This window comes from Pezoporus occidentalis, unplaced genomic scaffold, assembly GCF_034315485.1.
Source record: "Pezoporus occidentalis ecotype Australia unplaced genomic scaffold, CSIRO_AGI_Poc_V1 ctg25, whole genome shotgun sequence".
NCBI classification, from domain to species: Eukaryota; Metazoa; Chordata; class Aves; order Psittaciformes; family Psittacidae; genus Pezoporus; species Pezoporus occidentalis.
The window spans coordinates 4,292,892-4,316,219 of NW_026914394.1; the positions used below are offsets into that span (position 1 = coordinate 4,292,892).

At 44.6% G+C, this 23,328-nt stretch overlaps 3 protein-coding genes across 3 annotated transcripts; 1 reads left to right on the forward strand and 2 right to left on the reverse strand.

The window, feature by feature from the left end:
- Positions 1-1,419: 1,419 nt before the first annotated feature.
- On the reverse strand, positions 1,420-12,733 carry TXNDC12 (thioredoxin domain containing 12). The gene is made up of 7 exons (XM_062623248.1): positions 12,516-12,733; positions 10,222-10,282; positions 4,194-4,246; positions 3,493-3,566; positions 2,859-2,928; positions 2,686-2,769; positions 1,420-2,265 (listed from the first exon to the last, which is right to left on the reverse strand). The coding sequence occupies exons 1-7, from the start codon at positions 12,604-12,606 to the stop codon at positions 2,186-2,188; spliced, it is 513 nt and encodes a 170-aa protein (XP_062479232.1). The 5' UTR covers positions 12,607-12,733; the 3' UTR covers positions 1,420-2,185.
- On the reverse strand, positions 6,491-8,215 carry KTI12 (KTI12 chromatin associated homolog). The gene is given in 3 exon segments (XM_062623181.1): positions 6,491-7,929; positions 7,932-8,092; positions 8,187-8,215. Coding segments are annotated over 3 exon segments (1,095 nt in total). The 3' UTR covers positions 6,491-7,024.
- Positions 12,734-13,213: 480 nt separating the features above from the next.
- On the forward strand, positions 13,214-22,882 carry BTF3L4 (basic transcription factor 3 like 4). Its single transcript, XM_062623252.1, has 6 exons — positions 13,214-13,359; positions 14,544-14,607; positions 15,466-15,579; positions 17,953-18,154; positions 19,452-19,511; positions 20,359-22,882. Exons 2-6 carry the CDS (start codon positions 14,554-14,556, stop codon positions 20,403-20,405), a joined length of 477 nt encoding a protein of 158 aa, XP_062479236.1. The 5' UTR covers positions 13,214-13,359; positions 14,544-14,553; the 3' UTR covers positions 20,406-22,882.
- Positions 22,883-23,328: the final 446 nt, after the last annotated feature.

Sequence of the window (23,328 nt, forward strand, 5' to 3'; positions counted from 1 at the left end):
AAGCAGTGTCCTCCCCCTGGTGGCAAGTAAAGAAGATGATTTTCACTTGCCAAATAGCAATGGTTCTTTCACAGGCTATTATATGAAATAAGGAGCATCAGACAGGACCTGTCTTTTATTAGGTCAACCGATACAGCTGGGGATAAAAAGAGAAGTTTGCAAAACAAAAATCCTTTCCAGGGCTTACGCAGAATTACTTCAAAGGCTGATACCACTTGGGAATAGTTTCTGAGTGCAATTTTGTTAATTTATTAGACAATTTGTAAGAGAAGCAAAGGATAAAACCTGTGCAGGGTAATGGTAATGTGCAGTAATCCCATTATTTCCACTGAGTCTTTTAGTGCCCAATTGAGTTTTGGTGTCTACAATCCCTTAAAGGCAGGCTGGTGTGGAAAGTAAAATTCATAATGCTACTGATGAGTAAAAAAGGGCTCAGTAGACAAGTTGGGTTTATTGTACACAATGATTTCCCCAAGTGAAGTCTTCAGATAGCTCTTCAACAATTATCTGTACAAAATGGTCTGTGTTTGTTGTAGGGAATTACAGCAAATGTTTTTTGGACAGGATTTTGGACTAGTTTGGTGGATGTGGAGAGAGCAGGAGGTGTGGTTTATTTCGGCTTCACTAAGGGTTTTGATACCATTTCCCAAAGTATCCTCACAGACAAACTGATGTAGGACAAACTAAATAAATGGGCTGGAGGGGCAGAACTGGCAGAACCACTGGGCTGAAAGGGGCTCATTGCTCCCTAGGGGGGTACCCCTGGGGATGATACTTTAACATCTTCATTAACAACCTGCATGAACACAGTCCCCTCTCAGCAAACTGGCAGATGATACAAAACTGGGCAGTGTAGCTGATAACCAGACGTTGTGCTGCCACTCAGAAGGACCTCAACAGGCTGCAGAAATGGTCACAGAGGGTTGTCAGGAAGCTCAAGAAAGGGAAATGCAAAGTCCTTCACCTGGGGAGGAATAACCTGTGCACCGGGACAGGCTGGGGGTTGACAGTCCCCAAAGCAACCTTGGAGAGGAGGATGTGGGAGTCCAGGTGGAGAACAAGTTCACCATAAGCCAGCAATGCGCCCTTGTGGCAAAGGCGGCCAACAGCATCCTGGGCTGCATTAGGGAAAGCGTTACCAGCAGGTCAAGAGAGGTGATTCCACTCCCCCTTCTCTTTTATCTTTTCAGTCCTAGTAGATAACTACTAGTTGTTACCCTGCCCTCAACACTATAGGTAGTATAATAATGGCTGTATTGTAATTATATGGAAAACCAATTGTTGCCTTTTAATTACAAAAAGGTGAAACCTTCTCCTGCTGTAGCATTCAACATTAATAACCACTGCAACATAAATATAATCCCCCCATCCTTAAGAACGGAAAGCGACGCCCTTCACCCCAAAACACCGTCTGCATGCTTATGTTTAAAAAGGTTTAATTTTTCACCCAGGTACAAAAATACAGTACAATGTGATGGCAAGGCATTCGCCAAAAAACATTCAAAGAATAAAAAGGGGAGCCCCGTAAAGCTTTAACGTAACCCACCCATAACCTCACTTGATAAAACAATCAAAAGGTGAGTGCATAAGGAAGAAGTTAAGTTTCTGCCCAAAGGCAAATAAAGATGAATCACACAGAGCTTTACACAAAAATATGTTTGCAGAGCTAATATTTTCACATGCTACTTGGACATTCATGAAATTTATTCTACTTGGCTTAGTGGCAGAATTCATGGTTTGGGATACCTGACCCAGGAACATGCTCCATTCATAGGGATCCCCAGTAAAAACAGTGGGATCATGTAATACCAGTGAGAAAAGAGGGATCCAACCCTGATTAAGTGTCAGCATGTTGGCTACTTCTAGTTACTCCAACCACGCTGTCTGTCTGCAAATAATGTTTTGCCCTACACTCCTCCCTTTTAACACCAAGTATCAATGGTTGCTCAAACACATAAACCAATGTGTTTGGGCATCACCTAGTTGCAAATAACCATTATGGTACAAACTGCCAGGCAGAGGAGGAGATAACACTGTAACTGATGCATGTGTGTGAACTCCAAACGGGGTTTAACCTAACGCTGTTGACAGGAGAATTATGTCCCTTCAGTGCATCTACATTCTTGGTCTAATTGTTTTCTTTTAGAGTTTTGAAGTGACGGAAAAGCATCAATCAGTGCATTCATTATAGCTCATCTCCCAGGTGTTTTTTTTTGAAAGCATCACCTGTTAGCTTCTCCTGGGCCTCCTTCATGCCTTGGACAACTGAAAGATTAGAAGAAGAGGTATCAGCTATTAAGCTCAAGATGAAAACATCAAGGTGAACTGGTAATTATGTGTTTTAAAACAGTTACAGAATACAGGTCTACAAAGTAACCTGTGGGTAAAACAGTCCTGCACCCTTTCCCAACTGTCTGTGGCTGGATCACATGGATTGTATGATTTTCCATGACTTATCTGGAGACAAAGTTTAGGTCCTATAGACATTCTAGTAGGTATGAATGTGAATCGTGATTCTGAATATGGCTCCTAAAAGCGTAAGAGAACCACTCACTCATGTGGTACCTAACAGCTGCCAGTTCTGCTGTGAAGTATCATCATTTTTCTCCACTCAAAAGTGAAGGTGTGTCCTCCACCTAGAGTTTCATCTCATTAAAAATGCATTTCAAACTCCTTTGCACATACCTTGATCAGCATTGGTATAGAAATACTTGTAGCTGGGGTTTCCCTTCTCATTTATGATTTCAGGGTGGACTTTTCCACTGGGGTCTATGAAACAAGAAGTCAAACATGACATTTAGGTGGTAACAACAAGAACCCAGTCCTGTGAGTGGACACAAGAGCTGTGGATGTCTTACCCATGAAAAGGATTCTGGGAATATAACCTCCATCAGGACTAAAGGCTTCATCCTTTGGCTCTTCATCATCCTACCACAGCAAGACAGAAGAGAGAACATATTAGCAAGATACCTAATAAAACACAGCACTCATTTTGAAGAAACAATCTACTGCCTTCAGATTTCATTTCCCTGAGCAATTTGGGGCTTGAACAGACACTAAGTAACTGCACTTGCACAGGAAGGATTATTTCTACCTAAACAAGTAACATTTGTGAAAATAGCATTTTTTTCTGTTCTGTCAATTTGTATTGAACACTCCACTTTGGTAGAGAAATGTCTGATGTATCAGGAGAGAATGAATATAAATCCCTTTATTGTGGCAACAGAATGACACAAGGTACAAACATTGTTAGACACAAGGTACATACATTGTTAGAGACAATGGCAGAGAGCCAGGTTTAGAAGCACAATTAAAATAACCAGACCAAAGAAAATCCTTCTTAAAACAATCAGCTCTATCAATCAGTCCTGAACACCTATTCAGGAGTGCAGGATTTAGGATGTACACAGAACAGGATATAATCAGTTAAGTAGGATTCCAAAGGTTTAATTATTAGGCAGTACCATGGATATGTATCAGAGGGCAGCCTACCTCAAGGTTGACCATGACAAAATTATGGGCAAGTTCAGAGATCTCCTTGGATTCAGCAAACTTTGGCTTCAGAGCTATTGAAGGGAGAAAAAGAAGAGGTGTGTAAAGGCAGTGGAAAGTATTTCAGGTCAGCATCAGAATCTCAGCTTCATCCCTCCCTCTGCAGAGCTGGTGCTTTTCAATAAGCAGTGAGTAAATGGAATATACGTATCCAACCGTTCCAGGCAGGCTCAGGCAGCAGGTAACTGAAGTACTCTTTGCTGGGCAGCCATATGATGAAGCCTGGCCAACAGACATATGAGGTAATACTGGAACCAATGGAATAGAAGCTAAAAGCTTCCTGTAAACCACTATTCTCACCAGCTCACCCTTTCAGCTTAGTCATTATGCCCAGCTTGCTTACTTGCAACACTCTCCTTTGAAGGAGTAAGGCAATTTACACTGAATTCTTGAAGGTTGTTCATTCTGTTCCATTTTTTACAGCCAAGTGCTGTACTACAGATGTTATTTTGCTGGCATTTAGGCATGGCTGGCTTTTCAGTGCTAATAGGGAAAGCAGTGCGATATTATACTGCTCTACATGAAATACAAATACCATTAGCTACATTTTAAGTGCAAAGTTCATGCTTCTCGTGGTTACATGCTTGGTATGCAAAGCCCATAGGAAATTTCAAGCCAGCTCTGGTATTAAACACACTTACCTTTGCAAGCTCCACACCATGACTTGTGGATGATAACCATAAGAGGCAAACCACTAAAAAAAAGGCAAGTAAGCAAGAAGATAGTCAAAGAAAGCTTATAGTTAAGCCTCTAAAGCAAATTCATGTACAGTTTAACAGTTGAGACTTCTATGAGCCTAATGTAACCAAAAATGAGAGATGTAAAGAGTGTGTTCTAAGGTTGTCTTGCAAAAAAGCCTTCCTAATCTTAAAACATGTATATTAATAATGCATTATAACTGGCAGCCAGCAACTGCTCGTGGAGAGGAAGAGACTTTCTCTTTGGAGAGCATGCTCCTACTAGGCCGGATATGCTCAGATCCACAACTGATTATGTTTTGTACTGGAAGTGGTTAGTGACAACAGCTGCTTGAGACACCTCAGGATGGATTTTCATGGCTGCTTAAGGTGATCCAGTGGATGAGAGTCGTGTATCTATTCCTCTCCCCTTTATGGTCTGTACCTTTCAGTCACCTCCTGTGACTGAGACCCTCCATTGAGCAGTAATCAAACACAGTAACCCAGCAAACCCCTGCCTGCCAGGCTAGCCTCCTATGTGTTGGTACACTGAAACAGATCCGTGACAAACGTGACAAGTGTCAGGACTGAGAAGGACTGGGACTGGGGGGGCTGTGTAGAACTGCAGCCTAAATAAGCATGATGCAAAAGGACCAAAGTTATTCTTTACTATTCTCTCTCCCTTCCCAAAGAATTCACTTGACCCCTATTATATATGCTTAAACCAGGGATTAAGTTTCCACTGTCCTATGTTTTATTTAACCTTGTTCATCAAAGATGCCTTCAGCATTTCACCTTCTGATGAAGTCAAGCTTTAAATTTCCTTAAGTTCCTTTACAGTATGTACAGGCTGTATTATGAGCTTAGCGAGAGAGGCCTTAAAGACACTATAAATTTCACCTATTTCCTGTCCTTAGCGCTGGTGATCCAATGAATCCACCACTTCACTGCTCCTGACTATTCTGTATCAATTGCTTCTATCATCCAGTTGAACTGGTGAATCCTGACTATGGTAATAAACTAAGGAACACTAAGAACAAGGAACTGGGAATCTCCTCCCTTTTCTCTTACCAATAAATCCATTAAGCTATGGCAAAATATCCAAGAGAAGCTGGTAATAATGATATAGGTTCCAGAACAGTAAGAACAGCCTAGAATTAGGTGAAGCAAAGGAAGGAAACTAGAGAGAACATACTGCATGGGTGCTTCTTTCAGCATATGCCAAGCAAAGCAAAACGTAACCTTTCTGCTATGTAAGCTCTGTAACCATATTAAGGGTTAAAAATAAAGCAGCACTTTCACACAGAGAAATTAAAAATGCCATTGCACAGAATGGCAATAAATTAATTACTACCAGAATGTATAACTTTAGCTGTGGATAGATGTGAAAGGAAATCTCTACTCAGCAGCAATTATGGCCTTCAGAAGCAGGAAAGGGTGGAGGGGAAGCCATTAACATTTAGAGGAGCTCAAACAGAAGCCATTTATAATTAACCAGTATGTTATCACCTTTACATAGGACTCTGCAGTAAGGAGCAAGAATACACATCTTCCTAGTAAAGCTTGTATTGCATCAGCATCCTCCCCCTGATGATGAAAAAGCCCTTTTTAATTGTTTCCATACAATCCAACATGATTTTGCCTCTTCCTTCAAGAGGGGCTGATTTAAATCTGGAAACACACTTCATACAGTTAAGAGCAGCTTTCAAAGCAGATTCTAAATGGAAGTACTCAATCCTGAAACACCAAGTCTTAATCAGTGAGAACTCACCAAAGGTGGATACCCTGAATGTGTTTTCTCATCTTTATTCTCTTTAATTTGACAGGTAAACTCAACTAATTTACATCAAAGCGTTCTTGTAGTGATTTCTCAGTTCTGCAGTACCCTAGTCCACCTATGTCAGATAAAGAGCCGCTGTAACTGAAGTAACCCTTCCTGCCCCACTTCACCCTCTCCTCCCAGGTAGCATTACTCATGCCATGAAAATCAAAAGCCACAATTTATTAAAATGAGGAAGCATCCACCAGAGTGAAAAGTTTATAATGAGCTATAGATGGGGTACAGCCAAGACTGGGATTGTTTGAGCACAAAACTAAGTCACCTATCACAGCTGGCACAGGCTTTCACCTAGAACCCTTTTCCTACAAGAGCACTCAATAATTAGCATTTTAAAGGTGCTTAATGATGACCTTGTAGATAAAAGACACATCGAGTTATTTCAATGACATGGTCCCCCAGGCAAATTAAGACTTTACTCCACTTAAGGCACATATTTTATTGTTAAATCTGAAACAGAGAGGTCTGAGTTTACTAAGCCAGCACCCTTCTGCAGTGCAGAGTTTGCAAATCTATCTCTTGGGTTCAGTGGGATTTTTTGATACAGTCACATCCTAACAACACACCCTGTTCCAGTCCTAGACCTGAAGTCTCTTCTGCAGTTTGACATCACCTGGAGACGTCCTTGGAAAAACAATCTTCTTATTCAAGACATACACATGCTAATGTGGAGAGGTAAAGTCTTCCCTATGGTCAGTGCCTTCTGGGCTTCCATGTTCAGATACTGTTTGATTACTGACGTTTACATCTCCATAGGAGACTTCACTTGCTTGAAGATGCAACAGTGGCTCTCCTTTTTGGAAGATAAAAGTGGGGCAATACAGAGGGATGGGGGACCAGCATCCCCAAAAGGATGCTCTCAGCGGTATAGCTTGCTGGCTACTGATGCGATAGATGGGGTCCAGGCTCTGCAGGGTCTGTGGCCTCTGTGACTGGACCACGGCCGCTGCTGTGCGGCTCACCGGATGCTGCGGCTCAGGTACTGCAGGAACATGCCCGCCAGCTGGGGCAAGTTCTCATCCCTGGGCTGCATCTTGGTGTAGCTGATGAACTGCCGCCGCAGCCGGCTCAGCTCGGCCATGCTCACCGGCCGGCTCAGCACCAGCCCTTCACTGACACCGGGCACACGGACCATCTCCCCGGGCTGCGCCCCGCTCCTCTGCGCGTCCATGACGGCGGCCAGCACCTCCTGGGTGACACGGTCGAGCTGGTGCAGGAAGCTGGAGGACTGCAGGGGCTGGGTGCGGGTGGCGCGGTGCGGCGGCGGCGGGGCGCTGTCGAACAGGACGGCGCGGATAGCGTCCAGCGGCAGCGGCTCCTCCCCGTGCACGGTGAACAGCGGCCGGTCCCACCGGTTCTGCGGGTCCGGCGCCTCGAAGGGCGGCTCGTCGGGGCGGCCCGGGCCGCCGGCGCAGTGCAGGAGGCAGCGCGCCGTGCCCGCCTGCCGCGCCGCGCAGTACAGCTCGTAGCGGATGCTCCGCAGCTCGTTACCCGCGTCCACGATCACCACGTCCCGCCGGCTCAGCCGCCGCTCCACCTCAGCCCTCAGCGCCGATCGCCCGCCCTCCGCCTCGGCCACGACGTGCGCCTGTCGCTCCGGCCCGCCCAGCGCCGCCTGCAGCTCCGAGGCGCGGCGGCTCTTGCCGCTGCCCGGCCGGCCGCACAGCACCACCAGCGGCATCCCGCCGCCATGCCGACCCGGACGGGCACCGCGACTGCTTCCGCCACGGTCACTCCCCGCCCCGGTCGCCCCGGCAACCGCGGCGTGTGCAGGCCCTGCCGCCGGGGAGCCGCATGGAAACCCGCCTCGCAGCCCCCGGGCTCGGGTCCGGCACTACCCAGCGGCCAGCGCATCAGCCGGACAGGGTGTGGGCATGGCCGGGCCTCAGCCCGCGGCCGGTGCAGGGACACTGTCCCCGAGGTGTCGTGGTTAAGTCGCCATCGCACTGCGGTCACCCCGAGCACCACACACCGGTCGCTGTGCGATTGCTGGGTCCGGCACACAGAGAACTTAAACCCAAGGCGTCTTCAGCGTCTCTAACACATCCAGATTGACCAGTCCACAGAAATGAAATAGAGGCCTTGAAACCTCCGAGACCCCTGGCTCTGATGCATCTCACTCGATGCGTAACAGATAACTTCGTATCATCTCCTGGCCTATGGTCAGACTTAGACCAAAAGTCTGGTTTTTAAGTTTATCTTCCATTTGTTGTTGTTGGGTTTCTCCCAGTCCTTCAATTCACTAACACTCAAACGCTGCCAAACTCAAACCACGGAATCCCAGGCTGGTTTGGGTTGGAAGGGACCTTAAAGCTCGCCCAGTTCCAAACCCGTGCCACAGGCAGGAACACCTTCCACCAGAGCAGCTTGCTCCAAGCCCCATCCAACCTGGCCTTGAACACTGCCAGGGATGGGGCAGCCACAGCTTCTCTGGGCACCCTGTGCCAGTGCCTCAGCACCCTTACAGGGAAGAGCTTCTTTTATGCATTTAATAATATATATATTGCCCATATATATGTAGGTAAAATACAAACCAGCAAGCAGGTCTGTGTTTCTTTTCCAGTAACAAAAGGAGAGACGGGTGCATTACACCTGTCCCTTGCTGCGGGGCAACACTCACCCTGCCTAAACCTGAGAGCTCCCTCCTCCTCCGTCTCATTTTACAGCTTCTTCACCTTCGCTGCAAAGGAATGCTGCAGTTCTTCCTGCAAATACTGAGATCATTTATTTTCTTGCACAAGGAAATCAAACAAGTGCTAAAATATCCACTAATAAAACCTTGTGAGGCTTCTGGACTGTACCACCTGGGTTAATTTGGTGTCTAGAGTGTAGAACTTGCCAGATGGATCAGTTTGAGAGCAGAATTCAATTAAGCAGCAAACCTGGAAGGCACCATGAACTTCTGCTCATGCCAGCACTGCCAGATCTAGGGTGTACATTTTAAAGTGTGAGTGGAATTTATAAGCATACGATTTTCCTTCTGACATTTTAACAAGAAACAGAAGAAATTCTGAGGGGAAAAAATGAGTCTGGATGTCTTTGCTTTTAACCTTTCCATAGGGACAGTATTCCTTTTAGAGTTTAAGCTTAACCCAGAAGAGGTTCTACTTAAACAACTCACCTCTTCACTACTGTCTGAAAGTTTCCAACTCTGTCTGCAGATGCTAACAAAGTAATTCTCTCATCTCACACTGAATTCTCATCTATACAGGCACACTGAATTTTACCCAATTACTGTTACTCACACTGCTGAGTTTGAGCAGAGTAAGTACTACTAAAACATGTGTTTGTGGGGTTGAGAACCACCTCTTTCTTTACTCTAAATACTCAAGTATTTTCTTCTCAGTTTAAAGACATGCTAGGACTTCAAGGTTAGGTTGGACAGGGCAACATGGTCTAGTGTGAGGTGTGCCTGCCCATAGCAGGGAGGTTGGAACTGAATGATCTTAAGGTCCTTTCCAACCCAAACCATTCTGTGATTCTGCGATTTCCATCATTTAATTAGACTGCAGTGATTAAACCATGGTGGTGCTTCAGCAAAGTTAACAACACTGTATTTTCTCTCTAACAAGCTATAGGGATCCAAACAGTCCCCTAAAACACTTTCATGTTTGCTAATAATTACTATTTTCTGTGGCTAAATTTAGGATTAATACAGAACTGCATTCAGAGGAGGCCACAAAGATGCTTGTAGGGCTAGAGCATCTCTGCTATGGAGCCAGGCTGAGAGAGCTGGGCTGGGTCAGCCTGGAGAATGCTCTGGAGAGACCTTAGAGCAGCTCCAGTGCCTAAAGGGGCTGACAAGAAATCTGGAGAGGGACTTTGGACAAGGGCCTGTAGTGACAGGACAAGGGGGAATGGCTTTAACCTGCCACAGGGGAGACTGAGATGAGCTCTTAGGCAGAAGTTCTTCCCTGTGAGGGTGCTGAGGCACTGGCACAGGGTGCCCAGAGAAGCTGTGGCTGCCCCATCCCTGGCAGTGTTCAAGGCCAGGTTGGACACAGGGGCTTGGAGGAAGCTGCTCTAGTGGAAGGTGTCCCTGCCTGTGGCAGGGGTTTGGAACTGGATGAGCTTTAAGGTCTCTTCCAACCCAAACCATTCTATGGTTCTGTGAATGTTTTTAAGAAGATGTCTCTGTATTTAAAACTAACATACCTGGCTGCTGCCTCTTTCTTCCCATCTTCCAGTGTTCTCCAATGGATATGATCTCCAAAACCTGCCAGAGAGAAGGGTTTATAAATGCTGCACAACTTACTGCGTCAACCAACAGAGGAAATCAGTCCAACCCTTAAGAATATTTCCAACTCATTTTATGTGTTTTTCTTAAAGCCAACTGTACTCCCAGTCCTGGAAAGACTTCTGCAATTACTTATAACCTACATAGGCTTATGAGGAATCCCACTGAAACTAATTAGCAAAAACATACCACTCTCATGAATATTTGATATACATGCAAAAGACACCAAAATCCCTTAAGCAGAGATTAATAGTGAAAGGCCTTCTGATTATTCCCCATTCTTTTTCAGACTGTGAACACTTATTAACTGATTAGTGACACATTAAACATGTCAGCATGTGGCTTTCAAACTCCCATTGAAGGTGAAGTAAAGGAAGACTTAAAAATTCTTAGGACAACATCTGATCATCAATTGCTCTGAAATGATGGTGCTAAGTATTAGTGATGATGATCTCATCCAAGAGCAAGGAAGAGCACCAGTACACAGATGTCTGTTACAGTGATGGAATGACGCAGGGAATATTTTATCCCCTTTCCAGATAACAAATCTGTTGTGTCAGTTGAGATAATGGTGAATGAGTGTACATTTGACAACTGCAATACAGGGACCACAGGGGGTTTTGATCCTGTAGCCAACACAGCACATGGCCAAAAGCCACATGGAGAGCTGGGACAAAGTTCTTCGTATGGGACGCCCCTGGACAACCTCCTCAGAGGTCTCACAGCTCCTGTAATGCAGGGCAATGCTGGACAACCAAACATCAGCCTTGGTCTTCCCCTTCCCATCACTGAGGGTTTGGATTAGTCAGCAACCCCCAGTACTCAGCAGGTAGACTTTGGGAGCTACACAGGGGTCAGGAACCACAGACTGCCCGATGCTGATGCAGCGGAAAGTGAACATTGTGTCCAGTAGACAACTATGGCAAAGAAACAGGAGAAAGCCAAAAGCAGGGTGAGCAAAACCTCATGGCACCTTAGCTTGGCATCCGGGAGGCTTGAACAGCTGGCACAGGATTTTTATTACCTTATCTTACACCTGCTAGGAACGACTGTGAACATACATGATGCAACACAGTAAATATTGAGTTGTGCCAGCAGTGAAGCGGGGATGCCTTGTTCATGTCCAATCACACATACCAACTGCAGAGGCAGCTTCGGACACCAGGCTATGTTTGCACCCATGGAACGCAGCAGAGCAAAAACCAGCTGCATTAGCAAAAGTCACGTTTACTCAGAGTATTGACACGTCAGCTATTTCATTCAAAGGCCAATATGTTCCCTGTGAGGGTGCTGAGGCACTGGCACAGGGTGCCCAGAGAAGCTGTGCCTGCCCCATCCCTGGCAGTGTTCAAGGCCAGGTTGGACATAGGGGCTTGGAGCAAGCTGCTCTAGTGGAAGGTGTCCCTGCCCGTGGCAGGGATTGGAACTGGATGAGCTTTAAGGTCCCTTCCAACACAAACCAGTCTGGGATTGTATGTTAAACCAGGGAAAACCTATTGTGTGATCTAGGAAACACTTTTTGAAAGCTTTTATTTTTGCTTTTTTTTTAAACTAAAACACACTTCGTGGTGAGCTTCAGCACGTTTTTAAAAGCATTACACATCACATTAACGAGTGTTTCTTTTGAATGGAACTCATCTGAGGCGTTAAAAGGGAATGGCTGAGATCGCCACCACAAGGCTTTGCTCTCATTGATCGAACTGTGCTCCTACCAGCCCTGAAGAGATGGATTTATCTCCAAGACAGACTAAAGCCACGACCCCGGGGTGAAGCTCAGCGCCCCGGCACACCCTTACTGCACAAGCCATTAGACATGGCAATTACACAGGGAGGCCTCGGCGAGCCAGAGGCGAGGTGAGGAGCGGTCACGAAGGAAAAGGGAAGCCGAGGGCGGGAGGGCAGAGCCATTCATCGCCTGCCAGGCGCCGGCGGCAGCGGCCGGCAGAGCTTGGGCTGTGCTGACCCGGGCGGGTGGCACTGGGAGGCTGCTGCTCCTGTCTCCGCGCCACGGAAAAGCGGGACCCCTCCAAAGGGAAACTCCTCGAGAACAGAACCCCAACGGCAAAGATCGCGACAGGACCCCACCGTCTCCCTGTGCACTGGCAGGCCGGACCGTCCCCACCACCAGCACCCCGCGTCCCCCCGGTCCAGCCCGTCCCGGGGCACCCTGACAGGAGCGGGGAGGAAAACCCGAATAAAACGTATGTCTGACCCTTGCCGAGCCCCTCCGCGGCGGAGGCGGCGGATGCCGCCAGCACCAGGCACAGGCAGAAGATGGAGGCTGCGGCGGGCTGAGCCTTCATGGTGTCGGCGCAGGCAGCGCTCCGGCCCCCAACCTTTCCAGGCAGCACCGCACAGATAAGGTGGATTTTTTTCCTCTCTTTTTTCCCCTTTTTTTTTTTTTTTTTTAAAGCCCAGGAAGTGATGTGAGGCGGATGTGGGCGGCGCGATGCCCGCCCGTCTGCTCGGGGATGGCGGGGCAGGCTGAAAGGGGTGTGTGATACTGGGGAGTGGGGTCTCTGAGCCCTCTGAGGGGTGTCCGCCCCGGACGGGGGAGCTCAGCTTCGCGCAGGCAGCCCAAGCCTCTGGGGCGGGAGTCCCTCAGGCACACCGGGAAGCCCACAGCCGTGGTTATCCCCGTGGGAGCGGGCAGCGAGGGGCGGGCTCCGGGTTTACGTTCCCCTCCCAGACACATCCTTTTGTCCCGCTACTCTGCGGAGCTGCCCAGCCGGTTGGGGCGGTAAAACCGGCCGCAAGCACTTGTGTGTGAAGGAGGGCGCGCCGCGGTGGCGCGTCCGGAACCAGCACGTCCCGGCCCGACGGGGTGCGGGTCGGTGTAGGGCCGCAGGGACTCCGAGTCCCATAACACACCACAACCGCTGCGCGCGCCTTCCCGCCCTATATGCAAATATACCTCCGTGGCGCGCCCAATCCTCGGGCGCGCTGGCGTCGTCACGTGGCGTGAAGCTTCCTTTCTCTGTGCTCCTCTCTTTCCTTCCTCGGCCGCCATCTTGTTCCCACCTCGTGTTGGGCTGCGGAGGATCCGCCGGACTCAGGTCAGACCTTTCCCTGCTCGCCGCCACCGCTCCGCCGGCGCGGCTCCCGCTCCCTTCCCGTGCCGCTTCCCGGGCCGCGGCAGCTCGGTCCCCTGCCCCATTGCATCCTTGCCCTCCGCGCTGGGCCGTGACTGGGCCCGCGGGTGCCGGCTGCTCACCGAGGAGAGGATGGGCAGCGAGGCCTGGCGCCGGGATGCAGCATGGTGGAGGCTGCTCTTAGCCCGGGTGGACCGCAGCTGTCCCGCGGAGCGGCGGTGCCGCGGCCGGGCGGGTTACATTTGCTCAGAGGGACGGGGTCTTCATGGCCTCCCGCTCCCCGCGCTTTGGGGGCGGCCAGCGAGCCGCTCTGCCGTACCCAGCGCCTTCTCCCGCCGCCCCGGTGGAGTCCCACCGTGTGCTGATTCCCCTCGGCCGTGCTGCGGCCTCGCTGGGCCCTCTCCCTATCGCTTCCCAGGCACAATGAACATGCAGGGAGGCTTTTCCTTTCATCGATGGGATCACTGGTGATTTACTGGGGCAGAGCAGCGAAATACCCTCGTTGTGTTGGAAGCCTTAAGGTGTTTTCCATCCATTACAGATTTTCAAGTCTGTCAGACTTAAAGGTCCTATCTGACCCATTGAATAAGCCGGCTAGCTTCCCAGTTACTGAACTGGGTGAACAGCAGCCTGGGGTTCATATAGGAAACCTGCGAAGGTGTGACCTTCGTTCAGAGCTGGCTTATTACCTAAAAATGGCAGATTCGTTATTTGGAGGTGGTATCCAGAATAGTGTAGTGATGAGTCTCTGGGCTCTCTTATGAATAAAGATGTTTAAGGAGTGGTTGTGCTGTACGTGTTCATTTGGGTCTGTTCTGAGTCAGTAGTTCAGTCAAATGGTTCCAGCAGTAAACTGACATGCTTGGAAATGTACAGCTACTGATGCAGACTGATGCAGAATGAAACGTGCTGCTGCTTTGCCTTATCATGGTACAGACAGTTCATAGGTGGTACAGACAGTAAACATACTGCTGCAGGGCCACTTTGTGTTATTTAGGCAATATGGCATTAAAGCTTTTTGTTTATGTGTATTTGATGCCCTGTTTTGGTGAAGTTTAGAGCCCCACTGCAAGTCCGAGTGCTTTTAAAATGGATTGTTCATGTTTTTTCTTACTATTTTGATGGTTAACCTGTATCTCATTCTTTAGTCGCAGCACTATGAACCAAGAAAAACTGGCCAAGCTTCAAGCGCAGGTCCGAATAGGAGGAAAGGTAAGAAAACCATCAGACATGAACTGTCCTCTGTAAGTTACAGGTTGAAGGAGAAACATCTCCGAAACCTGTTTTACAGAATGCAGGCTTTAGTTCATAGGAGGGGAGGAATACAGGGTTTTCGCTGTCATCTGGATCATAGTAATGATACCTGAATTCTGTTTTTCCTTGAGTTCACAATTGCTGGATGAGTAGTTTCCAGCACGTAAGCTTGCTTTATAATTCAGTGACTTGTTGTGACCTGTGAAAGCTCAAGCTGAGCTTACCTGTTGGTTGTTCCAGTTCTGCCATTCTCGTCTCTCTCTGTCGGGGAGTTTCCTCCCTTTGTGCCGGCTCCGGGGCTTATCTGACTCTGCACTGAGGTTCTTTTCTCTGAGCCAGCAGGTAGCTAATGTGACACACAAACAAAAGCATGTAGTTTGTTCAGTGTGGTGTTCATCTCCTAACCATAGGCGGGGTTGTACAAAAGTCTGCAGAGTAGACATTCCAAAATTGCTGTCTATGGAACAAGATGTTAATTACTGGCTTACAAAAGCATCACCTTTGTAAATCAATGTAGTTGTACTTCATCTTGGGGAAAAAAGAAAAGTCCTTTCTTATAAATTGCTTAATATATATTGCTTAATAAAAACAATTAATTTGGCTTGTAGGAAGTAAGAACACTGGTTTGGTGTTTTTTGGTCTTTTGCACTTAAGAGGAACCTTAACATTGAGACTGACAACTAAAGCTGTAGGTAAAGGGAACTAAGAGGTTTTGACTACAGAACTTAAAAGATCTGTTGCTTAGAGTGTGATATGGCTTTAAAAATCAGTGTTCTGATGTTTCGAGCATACTGACTGTTGTCCCTTCTTTTCCAGGGTACAGCTCGCAGAAAGAAGAAGGTGGTGCACAGAACAGCTACAGCTGATGACAAAAAACTTCAGAGTTCCCTCAAAAAACTGGCAGTAAATAACATTGCTGGCATTGAAGAGGTAGAGTGATAAATATTTCCTGTCTGAAACTAAATTCACTGTCTTGTTTTAGTGGTAGTGGTTTTTTAACAACAGTTTTCCTTGCAAAAGGTCTGGTTACTGATATGTAAATGAGACTGTTGTCTCATTCATGTTAAGGCATGCATGCTGGAGAAAGAAGAGATAAGGTTCTGCTGGCCAGGTAGGGGTTATAGAAGCTAGTAAGCTGTTTGTCATGTATGCATCTTGCATTCATTGCAAAACAAAACTCCTGATTCTTCACTTCATGAACTTGATTATCTACTCTAGAGGGCAGTAAACACACTTACTAGGCAGGCACATTTAAAGCAGAATATAGAGAAAAGCTTGAAAATACCTGGAGTAAGGACTTGTGAGTCTGTGTTATCAAAATAAGGCCCTTTTGCTGCATGAAAATGACCAGAATTGTTTGTCATGGTCACAGGAGGTGATGGTTCTTACAACACAGCAGAGGCTCTACAGAACCAGCTGCTTCTGTGTTAATATAATTAGGAATATAAGTGATTCAGATACTCCTTCGATACCTCTATCTTGCATGTATAAAACATGAAATGAAACACTGGTATTTTTCCATAACACTTGTGATGGTGATGCCCATACACGGAAGGAGGTGCTGTTTCTTCATCATGAACTCTATATTACTGTTGCACTTGGTTAAAGAAGCACAATGTTTAATCTGTGTTTAATTAATTTAAGCAGGATTGCATGGTCCCTCCAGAGGTCACTTAATGCATACCTCTCTTCCAAAGGCAAATACAGATCCAGTGTAGCAGCCTGATTTGCCTGTAAGTTTTCATAACTGCTACAGAAACACTTCCGTTTGTCTGTTTTCTTAAGCTTGTTAGATATATGCTGAGTTAGACAAACCCAAAGACACAGTTTTTCTGTGTGTGTATTTGGTTTTTTTCTTTCACATGGAGGATAAGATCTTCATTCAGACATAGTTACTAAGCATATTAAATGTCTTGGTGTGAAGGAAGACGGTACAGCGTGCTTCTGCCTTGATAGCTAGGTACATAATTGCAGTATGTTATATCTAGGTGGACAAAAGCTGACCTTGGAATACTTTGTGTAGATGGAAGAGTTGGGGGAGGCTGGTAATATCGAGTCAAATGTTAGTAACACACCTGTGTGCTTTTTAAGAGACTTCTGAGTAAGAGGATGACCATGCTTGAACCCTTTACTGTTTCCCTGTGTGCAAAGGCCAGGACATCCTTCAATTTTTCAGGAAAGCAACACCTGGTTTTCCTGCAGAACGTATTTTGAACTCTGCTGCTGTGTGAAGACTGATAACTTGCATGGTTTTAGATTTAGGTCTCTTCTTTAGTTCCCAAATTTCTGTTTTCTTCCTCTAAGTTCTACTAAAATAAATTCTTGAGAGCTTTGTCACGTCATTTTATTACTGCTGCTTAGATGGGCAGAACTCTTCCTTTTTTTCCAGACAGTTGTTTTCCACATAACCATTTTTTTAATGGTTAAAAAGGAAGAACTTTTTTAACTTCCCATTCAGTTTCCCTTTAGGTTAAAAAACCATAGCATAGGCCCATGCAAATCTGGCTGTTTAAACTTTGACAGTAGGAGCAAAGCAGGCTGCTGTACTGGCTGCGAAATGTAATTATTGGTGATTCAGAAGACCAGGGAAGAGGAAGAGAACAGGGTCACTGTACAATAGTCTTAGTCTTAAGAGAGTCATCCTAGAATTACTGGGCAGGCACAGAAGCTTGGTACATAAACCTCCAGTTCACTGTGTGTATATGTGTGGGAAGCATCCTTGCCTCTGGCAGCTTCAGCAGGTAGGCCAGAGAGTGAGTCTTGTGCCTTTGCCGATTCCACAGAAACAATAACGTTTCCCTGATAGATGACACATATAGCTGTGAATGGTGATGCCATGACTGACATGGCAAGGCTGCTCTGGTAGAGTTTTTAGTTTCTAAAGAGTTGCCAAAGAGGTGAAGGCTTTGTGGGTCTTTTTACTTTCCCTAGACATTCCTGATACTAACTTGTTTATACCTTAGAGTCTAATAACCTATGTATGGGTTTTGCCTGTGTTATAAATGAAGTGTGATAACATACAGTCCTTGTATATTTATTACTTGGTATTTAGATAAGTATATTTGATGAAGGAGCCTTAGCTCTTTAAGTTCTACCTTTTGATATAGTATGTACCAACCCATATTTTAGCATTAACTCTTGATTTACTTCCAGTTTAAATGGTGTTAACTCCGGATGCTTTTGTCATGGTTATCCTCTAGGAGGAGTGCTAGTCTTGTAATACAGATTTGAGTAATAATTTCTCATGCTTGTTCAACAAGCTGCTGCAGCATTTTGCTAAGCCTTGTTAATATATTTAAACAGGTGAACATGATAAAAGATGATGGAACAGTTATTCACTTCAACAACCCCAAGGTTCAAGCTTCCCTTTCTGCTAACACTTTTGCAATCACTGGTCATGCAGAGGCTAAACCGATCACAGAAATGCTTCCAGGCATCTTAAGCCAGCTTGGTGCTGACAGCTTAACAAGTCTCAGGAAGTTAGCTGAACAATTCCCAAGACAAGGTAGGTCTCTTTGGAATCTTTTATCACTGATTGAAAGAACATAGGAAGTATTAAAAGTTTTAACCCAAATTTAACAGCAGTATGTGTGACAGAGTGATCAAAAGCATATGTGCTTTTATTTATTTACCGCTGTTTTGGAAATACAGGAAGGGAGGGGGCACTTTCTCAGGCATGCTGTGATTCCAGGTGTACAGCTGTGGATGACAAAATACTTGGGAAAGCAAGTTCCCATTTTCACCTCGAAAAACTCAACAGGTTCTTTTTGTGAGGGAATTGATTCAGTTTTCTGTGTTCATACAAAACATTTCTTCTGTGGATATAGAGGAAGAAGTGTTCATCTTCTACTCTACAATTCCATTTGGAATTAAACCAAGACTTACTAAAATTAAATAAAAATCAAAAACTTGATTCTTTGTTCTGTTTATTTTAAAACTACTGGGGATCATGGTGTGTATTTATGTTTGTGGTGTAACTGTTACTGTAATTTTACAGGTAAGAATTGGAGTCTGGGGACAGTTCCTGTTTAGGCTGTTAGGGCTATTAAAAAACCTGGACATGTTGCAGTTGTCTTTATATTGAACTGAAAAATACATGATCTGTTCTAATGTTTTCAACAAAGACTTACTTCTAATCAATAATTTTAACTTCTATATTTCATGTTGAATTGAAAGTAAAGGGCTTATTTTTAACTTCTCTACTAATATGCAGCTTACCCTTTAAATTTTGGAAAGATGGGTCCTCATAAGTGTATTTCTTTGATACAGCCTTGGTACCAATAGGTACCTCCTGTGCTTTCTTAAGCTAGTAGAGAAAGACCAATGAGAAATAGCACTTTCTTCTAAGTTCTTGCATTTCTAGATTACTTGCAGCATGTCTGTGACTTACAGAGATGGGGTTTGATGCAGGACCCTTAATAGGGAAATACTTTTTTCCTACCGTAGCTTTTTGGTAATTGAATCATATTGATATTTTGGTCCCTGACTGGTACCACTTTGTGTTGAAACACATGACTTCAGTTAAAGATTGTCATGCGTGTTTCTTCTGTGTCATTTGATCTTTTGCTAGCCCTCCATTAATACCCATAGCTTTTGAAAATGGCTCTGCTAATACTGTAGTATAAGAATGTTCACAAATAGACCTTTTGGTCATGCTGTTGATACCAAGCCATTGCTGTGTTTGTCACTATTATGGGCTGTGGAAATGCTTTCTTTTTTCACATGTATATTGTTTTTATGTTGTTGCGTGATTGTCCCTAATTCTGTATGATGAGCACTCAGCACCAAACTTCTTTTTATAGTGTTGGATAGTAAAGCACCAAAATCTGAAGATATTGATGAAGAAGATGACGATGTTCCAGGTAGGCACATATACATTTATATATGTGTTTAATGTATAAATACTCATGCATTTAAATACTTAGCTCTTGATGACACCCCTCACATGCTAAGGCATGATTCATATACTGGGCAGCACTAAAACATGAGCCTGGATTCCAGGTTTTGAAAAACGTCTGTCTTGTATAAATTGCTTTACTCTTGAGTGAAAATAGGTTAAAATCCTTTCAGTGACACTGAAGAGGTGATCCAAATATCCAAGTAGAGTTTTAGGGCTGCAGAATTACACAATGGACACAATCATTAGGTTGTCTTTAAGTCATTGTCTGGGCTGGGGTTTTTTATTTCTTATGTCAGTATCTGTAAGTTTCTCTAAATAAATATTGCAAGTTCTTAATTTGACAGTGAATAATTGTCTGTCAGTCACCACATTGTGCTGGTGTGGTGTATTAGCTAAAACAACAGATGGGTGGGCCCAGAGATTCAATTACTCATGCTCTGGCACTGGTGTATTCGTTGTGACCTTGCATAAAATTCAGTTCTCAAATTCTCTGCTTCCTGGAGTACAACAGTTAATAGGTGCCTAACTTGGGTGCAGATGGCTCAGGCAGCCAGTAGAGCACCTCTGAAAATCAGGTCTTTATCACCTCATGTTAGAACTTCCACTCTTCTGAGTGCTCCTGCATTTTTAGTTATTTGTGTGTGTTAAACTGTATTTTCTAAAGCCCTTTGAAATCTGCCCATTAAAAATGGTGTACATAAGTATGGTTAAGAGCTACTTAACCTTTCCTATAACATATACATTTTCACTAAACTTACAAAGGTAGTGTTACTGGGAATCACTGCATTAAATATCTTCATCTCTTTCAGATCTCGTAGAAAACTTTGATGAAGCATCAAAGAATGAAGCTAACTAAAACATTCATAGTTCTGGAAGCTGGCATGGACTAGATTTAAGAAATCAGCTATGTGGTTCCAAAGTTTTAAAGAAATGGAGAACATCATCTGTTAATAATTCAGTAATATAAATATTTTGTATTTTTATGATGCTGTTTGTTCAGCATTTTCTGTCAGTTGATTTTGCATTTTGCACTTACTCCCAGGATCTACTCTTTTGGTCAAAAAGAAATGTCAGTGCAGTTTGAGGGGTGTGTGCATGTGCGTGTGTGTATGTGTGTGGGTGTATATATAGTGGAGGACAAATTGGAGAACACTTATTTAACCTTTTCCCCTTTTCCTTTGGAAGTAGAAATAGAATGGACCTTTAGCATTGTTACTTTTGATGATCATGGAATAGTACACGGAAGGTAGTTGAGATGAAAACTTTGTCCACGTTTTGTGACCTGAAGGCATCACACCATTAAAACTTGGGTTTCATTTGCTGTTAACTGTTGTACTTGCAGATGTTTCTCATCCCTGTTGCACTGTCCACGTGATACTTGCTATCAACCTTGTGTTGATCCCAGATGATACCAAGGACAAGCTGTATTGCTGGCCTGTTTGGTGCAGTAACTTCTTAAACAAGAGAACTTGGTCTTGGAAAAGGTGCTTTTTTTTTTTTTTAATTTAACCTTTCTGAACTTCTTTCTTTTTTTTTGTCATCTCTTTAACCTTTTGAGACAAGCTGATGTTTGACTCCTTCTGCGTAAGCTTAGCAGTGTGTTCTCCTCTTGGTTATGTAGAGCATTCCCCATGTCAAAAGGAAAACCAACACCTTGGTTGTCTACTATCAGGTCACTTCCTAAACTTGGAGGTCTAGTCAGTAACAGTCCAGTGCACCAGTTTTGCACAATAGCAGATTTTTGCTTGAGTAACTTCAAGCTGTTCTCTTGGCATGACTGCATTTACTAGCAGCTGATGATCCACTGTCATTCTTATGGCACTAGGAATTAAATGCATCGTGTGAGCAGTGTTTAAGGTGGGAGGAAGAAGTTGTTGACATTTTGCCTTGCCTCCTGCTGGGCAGTTTGTGCAATGACTGGCTCTAAAGGGATCTATTTTTTTTGCCTGTAACTTACCTTTGCCTATAACCTACCTCTAGGTTTGGTGTCATCTTTATAGCAGCTTCTTAAAGACCAGAAATGCTCCTCAGGCATAAGGAGGACATTAGGAGGTACTGTTGGTACAGTGCAGTATTTATGACCTTTCTTTAAAATGCTTAATGTGAACCCGTTTTCTCAGAGGCTCTTTCAAGGTTCTTGATGTAATGTGCTTTACAGTGTAGTTAGACATCATTGTAACCTGTGTCAAGGCAGCTGTGGCTTAACAAAGCCAGTTTTGGTTTTTTTTTTCCTCTACATCTGTCACTTAGCTATGGCTTAATTGGAACATATCAGCTTTTTATGTAGGCTCATATGCTAGAGAACTGTAAATGTACACAGTAAATATGAGTTCTGGTGACATGATCAGTAACCCACAAAAGCAGAGCTGTAGTGGTTCGTCACCCGAACTCCTCAGTTTATTTTATAGGCTTTATTCCATTTTTCCTGTTGTTTTATATACTACATGGATCTTGCTACAAAATAAAGTAACAGTACAAAAGAGGAAGTGCTTCCTCTTGTGTGTTATCTCCTCTTCCCACCAGTAGTAGCTGAGGGATGATAGACGGATGCAGCAGCTGTTTCAAACAGCACAACGTCCTCGCATATGGTGACCGAGGAAGATAGATGCAGGACTAGGGAGGATCCTGTTAGAGCCTTAGGATATCACACTCTCATATACCCACTCTCCTCTTTCCCCTGCCATGTTGAATGAAGCTTTGGTTTGTTGTATGTCTAATCTTAAATCAGCTGCAGATGCATTTGTTCTGTGTTTAAGGAGGAGGTGTCTTCATTAATGTGTGCACAGGCATGCTGAACTGTTTTGCTGCCTCTGCAAGCTCAGAAAGCAAATGGAGGATACTAAGAAACAGGTATTTGCAGTATTCTTCCATTTGCTTAAGAGGCATGAGTAACGGATGTTTTGAAGTAGCAACTGTACTGAGTTCATGTATAGGACATCCCCTCCCCTAAATACTAATCAGGCACTGAAAATTCGTGCTCATTGGTTTCTGATAGAGGAAATATGTCAGAAGTAATTTTGTGAGAGATTGAGAGTAAGCATTGGAAACAGTGATTTGTAAGTTTCTATAGTTGGAACTTTCTGATTCCTACAGAATACTCAAGTTTTGCTCTTGGTCATGACAATTTACATGTTAAACCCTCACTTTTTCCTATGTTTGGCAACCAGTAAACTAACTAAATATGCTAGCTGATGTAGTTATATTATCTTCAGTTTTTTCACTGTATCTGGAAACAGTCGACCACTTAATGATTTGCTGCTGGAAATACTAGAGCTTATCAATCATTAAACTGATTTTAATTAAAAGTAACCCATCAAGGCTGTTGTGGGCAAAGCTCTTTTTCTTTGTATTTACTCATGGTATAAATCAAACAGTCTTTGCACATGCTGATGGAAATGCAAAGTTACTGAAAGTAGTTCTGGGGGGGTGTTGGTACAATAAAAACTCCCTGCACGAAGATGAACATTAAAATGTTCTTTGCTTGACTTGAAGCACGATAACCACTATTTTTGAAGCTCTTGAGCTTACTTGCTCACTACTTAAACACTGTTGACATATAAAAGACACTGGTAAAGATATTAAAACACTAAATAACTTGGCTATGATTTAAGAATCTTGGCTAAGATTTAAGGAAGATAGAGCAGAAAGTGAGTTGAAACATCTCTTGCATCCATGAGAATCAAAGCTGAATTAATGAAGGCCAAAGAATTAAGAACTTGGCAAATGTGTTAAGATGGCAAATGCTGGTCTTCCTTCACTGGCTGCTGGTGGATTTGTGT

Excerpts from the sequence above, each read along its gene's own strand:
- TXNDC12 (XM_062623248.1), bottom strand. The coding sequence starts at position 12,606 with ATGAAGGCTCAGCCCGCCGCAGCCTCCATCTTCTGCCTGTGCCTGGTG. Across the intron at positions 4,247-10,221 it reads AAGAAAGAGGCAGCAGCCAG|TGGTTTGCCTCTTATGGTTA; the intron begins GTATGTTAGTTT and ends CCTTTTTTTTAG. Across the intron at positions 3,567-4,193 it reads ATGGTGTGGAGCTTGCAAAG|CTCTGAAGCCAAAGTTTGCT; the intron begins GTAAGTGTGTTT and ends TCCCTTCAATAG.
- BTF3L4 (XM_062623252.1), top strand. The coding sequence starts at position 14,554 with ATGAACCAAGAAAAACTGGCCAAGCTTCAAGCGCAGGTCCGAATAGGA. Across the intron at positions 14,608-15,465 it reads AGGTCCGAATAGGAGGAAAG|GGTACAGCTCGCAGAAAGAA; the intron begins GTAAGAAAACCA and ends CTTCTTTTCCAG. Across the intron at positions 18,155-19,451 it reads TGAACAATTCCCAAGACAAG|TGTTGGATAGTAAAGCACCA; the intron begins GTAGGTCTCTTT and ends TTCTTTTTATAG.